Source organism: Hemitrygon akajei, chromosome 25, assembly GCF_048418815.1.
Source record: "Hemitrygon akajei chromosome 25, sHemAka1.3, whole genome shotgun sequence".
NCBI lineage: Eukaryota > Metazoa > Chordata > Chondrichthyes > Myliobatiformes > Dasyatidae > Hemitrygon > Hemitrygon akajei.
This window is the reverse complement of record NC_133148.1, coordinates 36,104,523-36,121,151: the sequence shown is the minus strand read 5'-3', so window position 1 is coordinate 36,121,151 and position 16,629 is coordinate 36,104,523. Positions and strand designations below refer to the sequence as shown.

The 16,629-nt window shown below is 44.4% G+C and overlaps 1 protein-coding gene across 1 annotated transcript in view; it reads right to left on the bottom strand.

The window, feature by feature from the left end:
• Positions 1-265: 265 nt before the first annotated feature.
• The window catches only part of LOC140716271 (nesprin-2), a 34,358-nt gene continuing 17,994 nt past the window's right edge, over positions 266-16,629 (bottom strand). The window contains exons 4-6 of the mRNA XM_073028882.1: positions 11,620-11,802; positions 5,095-5,232; positions 266-514 (exon numbers count right to left, since the gene is read on the bottom strand). Coding sequence (XP_072884983.1) covers positions 266-514; positions 5,095-5,232; positions 11,620-11,802 — 570 coding nt within the window. The remainder of the gene's footprint in view (positions 515-5,094; positions 5,233-11,619; positions 11,803-16,629) is intronic.

Sequence of the window (16,629 nt, the reverse complement as noted above, 5' to 3'; positions counted from 1 at the left end):
ATCTCGAGGAGGTTTCACGGGGTAAAAGGAAACAGATACAATGTAAGAGTTAACATCAGAAGAGGGAGAAAGATGGAGAAATGGAGGAAGAAAAAGAAAGTATGGGAACAAAGGAGCTAGAACAAACAGAAAATAGAAGCACAGAGAGAGAGATGCAGCCCAGTAACAGGCCTTTTGGTGCACTGTGTCCACGCATCCCATCCAGACCAATCCCGTTCTTATTGTTCCAACGTTCCCATCGCCTCCCCTAGGTTCTTCAATGAACCTACCGACCCACACGCCTCTCTTTCAATTCCCTGACCCCGTCCAGAACACTTACGAGGTCTATGCACAGCAGTCTCTTGTGGAACTGAGCTATTCTTGCGAAGAGCTCCTGCTGGAACTGGAGGAGGTCCCAGACCTCGGTTTCAATGGTCACGGCGTCCGGGGACTCGCTCCTCTGGAGCAGCTTCTCCGCCATGGACAGCAGCTCATCGGTCTTTGCCGTGATGCCAGTGATCTTCTGCTGGAGCCCCTGAGTGGGAGAAGAGGGAGGGGTGAAGAGAAGATGAAAAGCTTTGGAGACCTCCGGAGTGACAAGACAGATTCTATGAGACTGCCGTCAGTGAGGACACTGTTAATGACGGTCTAGCAGTGAGGGCCTGTGAGAATCCAGTGAACAAGAGCCCAGTCAAGAGACTTGACTCAGTGTGGGTCCTGTTGGTGAGAGTCCAGCCAGTCGGTGTCTTAATAAAACAATAAGACATAGGAGTGGAATTAGGCCATACGTCCCATTGAGTCTGCTCGACCATTTCATTATGGTTGATCCATTCCCCTCTCCACCACATTCTCCTGCCTTCTTCCTGTAACCTTTCAATAATCAAGAACATATCAACCTCGGCCTTAAATACAACCAAATATAGGCATCCATTAGTCTTGTGAGACCTGGGCAGGGTTGTATGGGAGACCGGCAGTTGCCCAAGCTGCAAGTCTCCCCTCTCCACGCCACCGATGTTGTCCAAGGGAAGGGCTTGGCACCGGTGTCGTCGCAGAGCAATGTGTGGCTAAGTGCCTTGCTCAAGGACACAAAACACTGCCTCAGCTGAGGCTCAAACCAGTGACCTTCAGATCACTAGACCGATGCCTTATCCACTAGGCCACGCGTCAACGCCAGAACCAAATCTTCACACATCTTCACCACCCTCAGGCGAAAGAGAGTCCTCCTCATCTCTGTTCCAAATGGACGTCCCTCCATTTTGACGCTGTGCCCTCTGGTCCTAGCCTCCCCAAACGTAAGAAACATCCTCTCCACATGCACTCTATCTAAGCCTTTCAACATTCAATAGGTTTCAATAAGATCCCTCCTCATTCTTCTGCATTCCACCGAGTAGAGGCCCAGAGCCATCATTCGCTCCTCATATGATAAGCCTATCATTCTTGTAAAACTCCTATAAACCCTCCCCAACGTCAGCACATCCCTTCTTAAACAAGTGGCACAAAAGTGCTCACAGTACTTCAAGTGAGGCCTTCCCAGTGCGTTATAAAAGCCTCCTTGCTTTCATATTCTCGTCCTCTCGAAATGAATGCTGACATTGCATTTGTCTTCCTCACTAACAACCCAACCTGCAAATTAAAATTTAGTGAATCCTGCACGAGAACGCCCAAATCCCTTTGAACTTCGGAGTGTTGAATTTTGTCCCCGTTTAGAAAAGAGTCGATGATTTTATTCCTTCTACCAAAGTGACCATACATTCCCAACACTGTATTGTACCTCCCACTTCTGTGCTCATTTTCCTAACCCTATGCAAGTCCTTCTGTAGCCTCCCTGCTTTCTCAACACTACCGACCGTCTCCACCTGTCTTCACTGAGGAATGAGCAATGAAGACCTGTCTATGGGGGCACTATCATTGGGGCCTAGTTTTGAGGAGGCTTCAGTCATTTTGACCCTGTCTTCATCCTCGCGTTGACTACCTCCCCTCCATCCCATAATCACAATTGATGACCCTGCTTGGAACTGCCAACACTTGCTTTTTCGGTATTCATTTAATTCCTCAGTGAAAGTAAACATTTGCGAGCGAGGCGGTTATTACTAATAACGCGAAACAGTGAAGAAGAGGTCTTCGGCTCACTGGACCTGCTCCACCACCCATCAAGGTCATAGCAAATCTTCCACCTAACTTCCTGCACCATCCCAATATCCCTTCATTCCCACGACGCCCAGAGAAATATCAGTCAATTAACGCAATAAGCGAACTTCCTCAGCCCTCTGGGGAAGAGAATTCTAAAACTTCACCACTCTCCGAGTGAAGAAAGTTCTCCTTATCTCTGTTATAAACAACCCCTTAGATTTAAAAAAAATTATTTAGAGATTTAAAAAAATTTTTTATTTGGAGATACAGCTCAGAAACGGGCCTCTCTGATCCAGTAAGCCCACACTACCCATGTGTGGTGAACTACATCTACCTGTCTGGACACGCACCCCCTGCTGACTGCTCCTGTGGCTCCTCCCACAGACCCCGGTATAAAGGCGATTGGAGCCACAGACCCTTCCTCAGTCTCCAGGATGTTGTGTGATGGTCTCTTGCTGCTTGTGCTTTCTTCCAGCCAATAAAAGCCTACCTTAACCCACGTCTCAGAGTTATTGATGGTGCATCACCATGTGTTAGAGTGTGGGAGGAAACTGGAGCACAGGGAGGAAACACGTGCAGTCTACTCTCCTTACAGACAGTGGTAGAAGTGAACGCGGGCTGCTGGCCGCGTAATACTGTTATGCTAACTGCCTTTATACCATGGCGCCCTTAGGCTGTGTCTCCTGGTTCTTGGCACCCCAGCCAGGAAAATTTCCTCCTTGCCTGTCAAGCACTTTATAAACTGTTGCTGGACCAGTTGCTGTACTGCTCAATGAACCTATTCCTCCTTCTAAAGTCCAGACAATGCAGTCCAAAATTTTGGGGTGGGGGCACGGCAGCGAAGTTTTTAGTGCAGCTCCACCATACCGGTGACCCAAGTTCAATTCCCGCTGCTGCCCGTAAAGAGTTTGTACGTCCTCCCCGTGAGCATGCGGGCTTCCTCTGGGTGCTCCGGTTCCCCCCATAGTCCCAAGACGTACCGGTTGAGAGGTTAATTGGTCACTGTAAATTGTTCCGCGATGAGGCTTGGATTAAATCGGGGGGACTGTTGGGCGGTGAGGCTCGAAGGGCTTGAGGGATCTATTCTGTGCTTTATCTCAGTAAGCAAATAACAAACGCAGCCACTTACAGGGAGCTAGGACTTGGACCCCAAGTTCCCTGTGAACATCGAGGTTGTTAAGGGTGTCCTGCCACTAAAGGCTGATTTATACTTGTGTGTACGGGCTACGCCGTAGTGATCATGCATTGGTGTGCGCCAGAACGCTAGTTGGAGGTGGGGTTTCTATGCCAGTGTGTTGAGTTTCTTCGCAAGAGACATGGACGAGGAAATGCATTTCAAACATTTTCGCACGTCGGCAGATAGATGTGACGATTTGGTTCATCTATTTCGTATCAGTGTACGACCATGGTGGAGAAGAAGCAACCGGAAATGCGTTGGAGGAAATGCGATGCTACCAAGCGAACCAATCACAGTTGTTGCTGTCTGCGTCACCGCGGTGCGTGAGTTACTTTTCTGGAGAGGTGCAAGTTACCCTACTGCGTAGGGTATGGCGTAGGGTACGCGAAGCATACAGTGTAGGTGCAACGCACAAGTATAAATCAGCCATAACAGTGCACATTCCCTTTACATCTGATCTCCCAACACCTCACACAGAGCCAGTTCAAACTCCCCCTGCCATTTATTTTATCAACAACCTTCATCGATCAGAACTCTCGAACATCAGAGGTGCGGAGGGTCTTAGGAGTCCTTGTACAAGACTCCCAGAAGGTTAATTTATAGGTTGAGTCTGAGGTAAAGAAGGCAAATGCAACGCTGGCATTTCTTTCAAGGGGAATAGAATATAAAAAAGCAAGGAGATAATGCTGAGCCTTTATAAGACACTACTCAGGCCGCACTTGGAGTATTGTCAACAGTGTTGGGCCCCATATCTCAGAAAGGATGTGTTGTCATTGGAGAGAGTCCAGAGGAGGTTCACCAGGATGGTTCTGGGAATGAAGGGGTTAACATATGAGGAGTGTTTGCAGCTTTGGGCCTGTACTCACTGGAATTTAGAAGAATGTAAGGGGGTTCTCATTGAAACCTACCGAATGTTGAAAAGACTAGATAGGGTGAGTGTGGAGAGGATGTTCCCTCTGGTGGGTGTTTTAAAGTGAAAGTTGATAGATTCATGATTGGCTGGGGCAGCAAGGAATATGTTGAGAGGGCAGGTGTATGGGGTTGAGTGGGATCTGGGAACAGCCATGATGGAATGCTGGAGTGGACGTGATGGGCTGAATGGCCTAATTCTGCTCCTGTGTCTTACGGTCTAACTAGGAGCATCAGCAGTTCAATTCCAGTCACTGCTGGTCAGATAGTCCAAGCCCAGACCTGGGCAAAAGGAATCGGATCTCCACAAACACACACATACACACACATAGAGCTGGAAGTGGGATAGATGGAGAGAGGGGGAGAAGGGAGAGAGGGGGAGAGGAGGGGGGAAGAGGGAGGAGAGAGAAAATTGAGAAGCTGGTGTCTCAGATGACTCAGATGGCTTACAGATAGAAATGTCTTCCCCAAACAAAACACTGGGAGTCCAGGGAAGCGTGGTGTCACCTACCGGCTGGACGAGGTGAGGATGCTTGAAGTTAAGGCAAATTATACATTTGGTTCAGTAATTTTACACTTTCCATTACTAAGTCTAGATTTAATTGCATTTTTGTTTAACCACTGAAATTCGGACTCCCCATCTGTCAACGTGGGATTTGAACTCAAATCAATGGTCCAGATCTCGAGCAGTTAATTCATTAAACTAACTCTTGTACCCCATCATTTTATTTCTAGCTTCCAACCCTTTTTATGCCATGGACCAATACCATGAAGCAAGGGGTCTGTGGATCCCAGGTTGGGAACCCCTGCATCAGCTGAATCGTCCCAGCTCTCCCGTTTTCTTGACCACCCTTAACCGGTATCACGTTGGAACTCTACCCTGGATTCCAGCAGGTTACCTGCAGTTGTTTCATCTTTCCGGCTGCTCCTTCTGTGGAGAAATATTCCAGGTGGGTCAGTCTGATATCCAAATCCATGGATTGCTGCCACAGATGACCTAGCTGGCTTTCAAATTCTTCCCTCTGGCTGACAAAATACTAACAACAAGAAAATAAACGTAAGATACAGAATACAGAATAAAAACAGAATCGGGCCACTCAGCCCATCGAGTTTACACCACCAATCAATTATAGCTGATTTTTAAAAATCTCTCAACCCCATTGTCCAAGTTTTTTTTTTGTGTAACCGTTAACCACCTTACCAATGAATAACCTATCAACTCTGCCTTCAAAGTTAGTTTATTATCGAAGTACACAACTCTGAAAATCTTCTTCTCCAGATAGCCACGAAACCAAGAAAGAAAAGAAAACAACATAATCATCGACCCTCAAATCCCCCCTCCATACAGAAAAATATGGAACAGATTGGGTGAAAAACACAGACTATAAAAAATATAATTTTTAAAAAGGTCCATAGTCCAAGTCCATATCCAAAACACAAAAAAACCTGGGTAACATTCTCTGGGCATAGAGGCAGACTCTCCCTTTTCCAGCAACCGAGCGATTCCTCTTGCGATCAAAAGGCAGTCTCCCCTCTCCAATAACAGAGCAATCCCACTAGTGAACAAAAAGCAGTCAGCCAGTGCTCACCTTCTGCATTCGCCTTGATGTTTCAATCTCCCGCGTTGCTTTAATCGGTGAAATGGAGTTGAACATCAACCCGCGCCCTGTCCTGCAGCCTACCCGCCACAGGGTTCACGCACGCTGCCTCTGTCTCCCAGAATCCTCTCGGATTCTGCGGAGCACGGAAACAGCCAAATGATCTCTAAACTGCAAATCACTGGCTCCAACAGCTTCACAATCACATTGGAGATGATAAACAAATCGTGCAAGCATTTTACGCAGGTGACATCTTGATGTCAAGAAACATACCCAGTGATTCGGCCTCTGCCGTCCACTGGAACAATGAGTTCCACTGATTCACCATCCTCTCACTGAGGAAACGACACCGTAGTGGAGTGGTTAGCACAAGTCTTTAGAGTACCAGCAACCCGAGTTCAATTCCCTCTGCTGCCTGTAAGGAGTTTGTACGTTCTCACTATGAGTGTGTGGATTTCCTCCAGGTGCTCTGGTTTCCTCCCACAGTCCAAAGACGTACTGGTTAGTAGGTTAATTGGTCATTGTAAATTGCCCCGTGATTAGGCTGGGATTAAACTGGGGTTTTCTGGGTGGAGCAGCTTGATGGGCTGGAAAGGGCCTATTCCGTGCGGTAACTCAATAAATAAGAAATTCCTCCTCAACTCAGTTCCAAAGGGTTGTCCCTTTATAAGGCTGCGCCCTTGGATTCTAGACTTTCCTACTACTGGAAACATCCTCTCCACATCCACACTGTCCACACCTTTCAGTATTCACAGGCAGCCAGCCAGAAGCATAATTGGAAAAAAAACACGCACGCACGCACATACACGTTCCCTTTCACACTTTCATCTACACAATCCACACATCAACCCAGGCATTTAAATTTTTAAATGCAAAAGTTGCTCATTCCCAACCCAGTCACAAACGTCTTGAGACTGGAGTCAATCAGCAGATTATCACTATGGTCCTCCATGGTTGTACCTGCAGGACAATAACTTACATGCCAAACTACTCCATCAAATCCCATGCCTGCCTTTGTCCTACCAACATGCCTGAAGTGAATTTGCAGGTGATGCCACAGTGCTCGTTTCCACTCGCAACTCATCAGCAAATGAATCGGTCTTTACCTGCACATAGCAACAACTGAACAACGTTCCAGCAGAGATGAAATTCCACCTAAAAATTTACTGACGACACAACTATTGTTTGCAGAACTTCAGACGGTGACGAGAAGGCATCCTGGAGTGAGATAGGTCAGCTGGTTGCGTGGTGTCGCACCAGCAACCTTACAGTCAATGTTAGTAAGACCAAAGAATTGGTTGTGGACTTTAGGAAGGGTAAGTCGACAGAACTTACACCAGTCCTTATCAGAAGTGGAAAGAGTTTTTGAATCAAATTATACATACAAGATATAAATTTTTTAATATTTCCTTTTTGAATTAAAATTTCTATTTCATTAGATTTCGGCAATAACATTGTTTGACCTAGTTTTTCTCTTATATAAGCCCTTAGTTGAAAGTAACAAAATAAAGTGTTATTTGATACTTTATATTTATTCTTTAATTGATCGAATGACATTAATATACCTCCTTCAAAACAATCTCCTATGTATCTAATCCCTTTTTGAAACCAATTATATAAAAGTTGATTGTCCATTGTAAAAGGAATAAGTCTATTTTGAATTAAAGATCTCTTTGCTAATAAAGATTTTTTTGTCTCATCATCAACATTTATCTTATTCCATAAATCAATCAAATGTTTTAATATAGGAGATTCTTTCTTTTCCCGTATCCATTTAGATTCCCATTTATATATAAAATCTTCTGGTACGTTTTCTCCTATTTTATCTAGTTCTATTCTAATCCATGCCGGTTTATCTTTCTCAAAAAAAGATGCAATAAATCAAGTCAAGCAATTAAACAAGGAGTCCATAAGTCAAGACAAAAATGGGAAAGTGATTTGAACATTAAAATTGAAGAAACAAATTGGTCAAGACTATGTCTTGATAGTATGACAAATACAATAAATGTTCGGTTAAGATTAGTGCAATATAACTTTCTACATCAATTACATATTACACCACAAAAAATAAATAAATTAAATCCAAGTTTATCTGATCAGTGTTTCCGATGTAACCAAGAAACTGGTACATTTTTACATTCTACATGGTCTTGTTCTAAAATTCAGCCTTTTTGGACAAATTTAAGACTTTTACTGGAACAAATTACGGGAATACAACTTCCTCATAATCCAATATTACTTGTACTAGGTGATATTGAAGGGATAAAACCGAAACTCAAACTAAATAAATATCACAAAAAATTCATAAAAATTGCACTGGCAGTAGCCAAAAAGGCTATTGCAGTTACTTGGAAATCGGATACATATTTAAGTATAGATTGTTGGAGGAAAGAAATCTATGGCTGTATTCCATTAGAGAAAATTACTTATAATTTAAGAGATAACTATGAAACATTTTTGAAAATTTGGTGCCCTTATTTACAAAAGACAGGACTAAATATATAGGTGCTCTGAAGATGAAACAATTGGTTACTTGGGGAAAGAAATAAATATATATATATTAAAGTTATTAAGAACTCCATGGAGCATGTGGAGATCTTTCAACAACCAGGCACTCTTTCTTTTTTTTTCTTTCTTACTTTCTCTTTTTTCTATATAGGGAAGTTAGGGGGGAGGGGGGAAGGGATATATACTTTTTTTTCCACTCTTGTAATAACTTAAAAACGCAATTAAATAAAATTAAAAAAAAAAGTGGAAAGAGTGAGCAATTTCAATTTCCAGGGTGTCAACATCTCTGAGGATCTATCCTGGGCCCAACAGATTGATGCATTAACAAAGAAGCTATATTTCGTTAGGAGTTTGAGGCGATTTGTTATGTCACCAAAGACACTCGCAAATTTCTACAGATACACCATGGAGAGCATTCTAACCGCCTGGGGGGGGGGTGGGGGGGCACTGCACAGGATCAAAATAAGCTACAGAGTGTTATGAACTCAATCAACTCCATCATGAGCACTAGCCTCCCCGGCATCCAGGACATCTTCAAGGAGCGGTGCCTCAAAGGGGCGATGTCCATCATTAAGGACACCCCATCACCCAGGACATGCCCTCTTCTCGTTGCTACCACCAGGACGGAGATACAGGAGCCTGTCGGCACACTATCAATGATTCAGGAACAGCTTTGTCCCCTCTGCCATCCAATTTCTGAAAGGACATTTAAATGTTTCCCCACCATGAACATCCTGGAGGTCACCAACGACCAGAAATTAATCTCGACCTGTGACATGAACCCTATGGAATCAGAAGGTCTGAGTCTGGAAATCTATTCTGGGGGGGGGGGGGCGGGGGGAGCAGAAAATGCCGGAAAGACTCAGCAGGTCGGGCAGCAGCCATGAAGAGAGAAAGAGCATCTGCAGGAAAACCTACCCATTTTCTCATATTTTCCAGTTCCAGTGGAAGTTCACTGTCCTAAAGTGGAAAGGACAAAAGCTTCAAAACTGAGGTGCTAAAAGATCTGCATGTCCAAGCACAGGAATCACAAGGGGTTCAACTGCGGGTACGACGAGGGACCACAGAAACCAATAGGGTGTTGTCGTATATGGGGAGCATGGAGTTGAACCCACAGTCAGATCAGTCGAGATGTTAGTCGGAGGTAAAACCCTCCCCATCACTGAGCGCTGCCGCACGAACATTGTTGCAAGAAAGCAGCGTCAATCATCAGGGACTCCCACCACCCAAAGCAAGCTCTCATCTGACAGAGGGAGAGGGGAACGGGGAGGGGGAGGAAGAGGGAGTGAGAGGGAGGGAGTGGGAGAGGGAGATAGTATGGAGCTAATATTGCGTTTTCTGGCGGATATCTTTTTGTAAGTATTGCCAGTTTTCTTTTCACTATTTTCTCTAATGTTTGTAAGTTTGATTTTTAACTTGCCTAATAAACACTTTGCACCAAAGCGCTAAGCGACTCCAGCTATTTTTCCTTTGGTTATAATGCACATATCTGACAGGATATAAGGCAGGGTGTGAGGGTGTCACGCAGAGTGAGGGAGGAGGTGAGACAGTGTGAGACAGTGTGAGTCGATGTGAGAGGCTGTGAACGCAGTGTTGAAGGGAATTTATAAGGAATGTATAAAGAAGTGTATGTATATGGTATGTAATTAGGGAAATACAGCTGAGAAACAGGCCATTTAGTCCAATACGTCCGTGGCAACTATCAAGTACCTATCAATACTAATTCCCTTTCCAGCACGTGGTCCTTTATTTCTGTGTCTTACCTAAAAACTTAAGTCGAACTCATCCACCTCTACACAGTGCCTTCAGGTTCCAACTACCTTCTGGGCAGAGAGAATCCTCTTCAGATCCCTCTAAACCCCTTCCTCTTTTCCTGACCCATTCCCATCCAGTTTTGGACACCTTTGCTGTAGGGAAAAGTTTTGTACGATCTATGCACCTCAGGACCTTTTGGACCTCATCAGTCTCCATGCAGACACACCCAGCCTCTCCTGTCTTTCCTCACAACGAGAACATTCTGTCTGAAACAAAATCCTGATGTATTTCCTCTCGACGGCAATCTCGTCATTTCTATCATGAAATAACCACATCTGTGCATATTACTGCAGCTATGACCGAACCAATGCTTTATAAAGCTGTGTCATTTAGATTCCAGCATTTGTGGGTGGTGGGGTGGAGATACGTCTCCACCAAAGGAGGTGCAAGTCGCTCCTTCCCTCCGCTAGCCTGCAGGTCACCCTTGGGCAAGGTGTAGCACCTGCTTAGCCCCCCCGATCAGGGTCATGTGATGGTCGTACGAGCAGTGGGTGCATAACACAAGCCCTGGTTATGCGACCACTGACGCCAGGCAGACAATCTCTGAAGAGGATTGATAATGGCTGGAGTCACCCGTCTTGTAAAGACACTGCCCAGAAGAAAGCAATGGCAAAGCGCTTCTGTAGTAAAAATTGTCAAGGACAATCGTAGACATTGGAAGATGATAATCACCCATGTCATATGACATGGCACGTGATGATGATGATAATTATGTGTATGCTTCGTGTCCCTTCTGATCTCTCTCCAGCCGCTGTCTTCATCTTCACCACTCCTGTCTCTGATTCCATTTGCCCCTTTCAACCTTCTTCCCTCTTCTTCTTTCGCCTGCCTCCTATCACCCACCAACTTCTGTCTCCAATACTGGACCTGGAGACAATCTACAACTCCCGATGGCAACGGCACACTTTGTAACATCGTTAATGACCCACCGCATCCCGGACACTGTCTGTTCAACCTTCTGCTATCCGGGAGGAGATACAGAAACATCTTGGCCAAAACTGTAGGACTGAAAAACAGCTTCTTCCCGAGGGCCGTTGTGCAGCTGATTAATGACACCCTGGCTTGCCAATGGCCTTGGAGCATTATGGATTATCAATTCAAGTACACCTCCTTACACCTCCTTTGGTAGAGACGCATCTCCACCCCGCCACCGAAATATGCACCTGTATACATGAAAAATGGAGGTTTATGGACTTTTATATAGCACCTTGAAAACTTGGACTCATCAAACACAAAGTTAATAAAGTGGTGTTGAAATGTCAAAAATGGTGGAACTCAATGGGTCAGGCAGCACCTATGGTGGGAAATGGACAACCAAATCCTTCATCTTGTCTTTTGAAGGGTCCAGAACGTCGACTATTCATGTCCCTCCATTGATGCAGCCTGACTCATTGAGTCCCTCCTCTGCCTTGTTTCCTTTGCTCCAAATTCCAGCATTTGAGGCCTCTTGTGCCTCTTTGGTGTTGAGAAGCGAGGAGTCAGATAGAGAGTGGGTGGAAATACCTTGAGCCTCTTGCAGATGCTGCCAACTCTCCTCTGGAGGATGTCCCATCTCTGGTTACCACTGTGCAACATCTCCTTCAGCTCCTGGGCCACTTCCACCCTGGGCTCCCTGGCCAGATGCCTGTACCTCCAGTTTATCGATTCCAGTGAGATCATCATGTCAATCATTTGCTTCCGAAGAAGCTATACGAGGAAAAAAAAAAGGATTCACAATTTTGCTACAGGTTCATTAGTGCTAGGGTGTATAAAATCAAGAGTAGTTAATCTGATCAATCATTGTAGAGATCTTACCCAACCCCCTCAATACACTACCCCTGTCAGTGCACTGTAAACACCTTAAATCTATTTTTAATGCATTGTGAATACATGATGCTAGTTATGTACAGTAGACACTAGTTAATTGGGCCATCTGTAATTGGATAGTCACTTGTTTCAGACAACTCTTAAAGGACAAAAACTATCTGAGAAAATCGCTGAGATTCCCTTTGCTTATTTGGGACACCATGCCACCTTATTGGGGTGGAGGACAGTTGCCAACTAGGTTTTGCCCAGCGTCAGTGGTGTACACTTGTGTGACCATTAGATACTACATTGTGCTTAGAGTGAACATTTTTAAATAGCGTCAGTTGCGTGTGTTTGCGCTCAAGAAGCAGCAATTTTGGTCGCTGATAGTTGGCGAGAAATAAACGGTAAGGCAATTCAGAACTGCTTTGCTCACCGTGGTTTCAGGCTTGGAGATGCCAGAAACGGCCGGGACTGAAAGTGAAACAATTTCACTACTTCAACGAGTTAGGAACCATGAAGGATTTTGAAGGTATCGACAATCACCTTGAATTTTACAATGAAAATGAAGATTTGGAGGATGTAATAGCTGAAAGCATTGTGCGAAGGCAGTCCATTATCTGCACTAGGTGTCTGTGCTGATTTTGTTCATTGGGTACACTGGATAAATTCCTCCGTCGATAAGTATTAGGAACTTATCCACAGTTTTGTAGTACTGTGTTATTGGTAGTCTTCTATCTGATACCGGCCCCCTAGGCCTGTGTCGACGTCGTAGTAGCAGTAGTAGATAGTGTTCTAACTTATTCTGTATTTCATTTAAATGCATCATTTGTTACTCAGTCTGTCTTTTTTCCCCTACCTTTTTAACTATTTCTATTAAACTTAGCTAATTGGGACAGCCTCTTAATTGGGCCAAAACGTACTGGTCCTGATGTGTCCCAATTAACCAGAACCCACTGTATTTATGCACATTTTATTCCATATCTGTGCTTTATCCCTTACTTTATAGTTTATATAATTCCTTATTCTTGTTAATTGTTAAAACTTATTGTTACATGTTGGGCCAACACACCACTGCAAATTACTAACACGTGTAATTTTTTTTTACGGCAAATAAAGTTGAGTCTTGATCCTTGAAAGGGTGAACGCACGCAGTCTTTTCCCCCAGGAAAATGGATCAAAATGCTAGGAGGCAAAGGTGAGAGGTGAAGGGTTGAAAAGGGACCCGAGGGGCAACACTTTCACACAGAGAGTGGTGAGAAAATGGAATGAGTGGCCACAGGTAGTGGTAGAAGCAGCAACAAAGACATCTCAGTAAGTGTATGGGTTCCCTCCTTCTCTTTCTCCTATTCTCCACTCTCCTCTCCTATCAGATTCCTTCCTCTCCAGCCCGTGACCTTTCCCACCCACCTGGCTTCACCTATCACCTTCCAGCTATCCTCCTTCCCCTTCCCCCCCCCCCCCACCCTTTTATTCTGGTATTTTCCTTCCCAGTCCTGGAAGAAGGGTCTCGGAATGAAACGTTGACTATCTATTCATTCATTCCCATCGATGCTGCCTGACCTGCTGAGTTCCTCCAGCATTTTGTGTGTGTCGCCTTAGCTCAAAGTTCAAGTTCAACTGAACACAAATGCCCATAAGCACAGCCAAATGAACCAGCGTTACTCCGGGGCCAAGGTGCAACATGCAGTACTAACAATCACACACAGCACAAAGCACACGTAAGGTATCAGGAAAATACAGATGCTAAAGAAGTATTGTTGCAGAAATCGGCCATCGAGCACAATACTGTTTTCTGCCAGGTGAACACTAGGGGGCAGCACCAGTTCCAGCTTGGACACCATGCCACAACACCTCCGGACTGACCAACGCACTTCAGTTCCTCTCTCCTGGGCGGCTGTAAACAGACAACACCATGGCCTGAGGCCTAGTCTTCACCACGACCGAGACTACGCAGCTCCCCCACCATCCACCAATAAATCTGTGAATCAGACTTGCAGTATTCCGTATTAACAATGTCCAAGAGCGTGTGTTATGATCACAAGAAAAATGATGAGGATGATCGCCTGCTGTCAGACTGTGCACCTCCTTTGTGCCCGATGTCTCCGACATCTCCCTGAAGCAGACAGCAGCACCAAGTCCAGCTCCTTCAGTTTCTCTGCAAACGAGCAACTCACTGATGGGATAAACCTGCAGTACTTTTTAATGTCCAGCAGGGTCTTGTGATCGTAAAAAGGACCATAACACCTTTGGTTGACTCCGTAGAAGCCGCTGTTATTGAACACGCAGCCATCTTGCCAGAAGTCTCTTCACTAGATGGTCTAAACTTAAGAAGGGAAGAAGTCGGCCATTTAACTTAAGTCTGCTCTGCCATTCAATAAGCTCATGCCTGAGCTGACCTTTGGCCTCAGCCCATTCCCTATCACCCTTGCAAAACTCCCTCTATTTCATCCTTGAATCCATGCAATAACACCAGTTCCACAGCTCGCTGGGGCAGAGAATTACAAAACCCTTTGACAAAAAAGCATTTTCTTTATATCTGCCCTAAATGGATTAGTTCTGAGACTTGTTCCAGATGTTGATATGACTTGTTTGTCATATACATTAATGATCTGGATGATGGGGTGGTAAATTGGATTAGTAAGTATGCAGATGATACTAAGATAGGTGGCGTTGTGGATAATGAAGTAGGTTTTCAAAGTCTGCAGAGAGATTTAGGCCAGTTAGAAGAGTGGGCTGAATGATGGCAGATGGAGTTTAATGCTGATAAGTGTGAGGTGCTACATTTTGGTAGGAATAATCCAAATAGGACATACATGGTAAATGGTAGGGCATTGAAGAATGCAGTAGAACAGAGTGATCCAGGAATAATGGTGCATAGTTCCCTGAAGGTGGAATCTCATGTGTATAGCGTGGTGAAGAAAGCTTTTGGTATGTTGGCCTTTATAAATCAGAGCATTGAGTATAGGAATTGGGATGTGATGTTAAAATTGTACAAGGCATTGGTAAGGCCGAATTTGGAGTATTGTGTACAGTTCTGGTCACCGAATTGTAGGAAAGATGTCAACAAAATAGAGAGAGTACAGAGAAGATTTACTAGAATGTTACCTGGGTTTCAGCACCTAAGTTACAGGGAAAGATTGAACAAGTTAGGTCTTTATTCTTTGGAGCGTAGAAGGTCGAGGGGGGACTTGATAGAGGTATTAAAAATTATGAGGGGCATAGAGTTGACGTGGATAGGCTTTTTCCACTGAGAGTAGGGGAGATTCAAACAAGAGGACATGAGTTGAGAGTTAGGGGGCAAAAGGTTAAGGGTAACATGAGGGGGAATTTCTTTACTCAGAGAGTGGTAGTTGTGTGGAATGAGCTTCCAGTAGAAGTGGTAGAGGCAGGTTCGTTATTGTCATATAAAGTAAAATTGTATAGGTATATGGACAGGAAAGGAATGGAGGGTTATGGGCTGAGTGCAGGTCAGTGGGACTAGGTGAGAGTAAGCGTTCGGCACAGACTAGAAGGGCCGAGATGGCCTGTTTCCGTGCTGTAATTGTTATATGGTTATACATGTTCATACAATGTGAACTATCCCCAAAACCACCCAGAGTCCAGTAGCATCGAGTCTATCTTCATGGCGCTTTGCTTCCGGAAGGCTAGTAGTATCGACAAGGAGGCCTGCTACCCTGGCCATTCCTTTTTGTCTCAACTACCGTGCCGGGGAAAGGTGGAGGACCTTGAAAACCCAGACACCCTGACGTACAGTTTCTACCCCAGTGCTATCAGACTCCGGATCCAATCACCTCTTTGACTTCCTGTCCTCAGTCAATTAACCCCATCTCTGTTGATTACTCCAACACTTCACCAGTTCTTTCACACGACTTGAGACCGCACTACAATCTTTACACATTCTGTTATTTTTTATTTTATCCCTTTATTCATTGTTGGAATCAGTTGTTTTTATATTTTTAAAGAAGGTATTGGTTAAAGTAATAAAGTTTTTAGCAAGACTGAATTTGTAGTTTTACTAATGGACAACTGGCATTTTTAACTTGTATTTTTCACAATATGTGGTGTTAGACTCCACCTACTGGTGGCAAAGCGATATAACAGTTACATCAGAATCAGAATCAGGTTTATTATCACCAGCATGTGACGTGAAATTTGTTAACTTAGCAGCAGTTAAATGCAATACATAATCTAGCAGAGAGAGAGAAAAAAATAATAAATACAATAAAACATAATAAATTAACAAGTAAATCAATTACATATATTGAATAGATTAAAAACCATGCAAAAACAGAAACACTGTATATTAAAAATAAGTGAGGCACTGTCCAAGGGTTCAATGTCCATTTAGGAATTGGATGGCAGAGGGGAAGAAGCTGTTCCTGAATCACTGAGTGTGTGCCTTCAGGCTCCTGATGGTAACAGTGAGAAAAGGGCATGCCCTGGGTGCTGGAGGTCCTTAATAATGGACACTGCCTTTCTGAGACACCGCTCTCTGAAGATGTCCTGGGTACTTTGTAGGCTAGTGCCCAAGATGGAGATGAGTAGATTTACAACCTTCTGCAGCTTCTTTTGGTCCTGTGCAGTAGCCCCTCCATACCAGACAGTGATGCAGCCTGTCAGAATGCTCTTCATGGTACAATTATAGAAGTTTTTGAGTGTATTTGTTGACTTGCCAAATCTCTTCAAACTCCGAATAACATATAGCCACTGTCTTGCCTTCTTTAT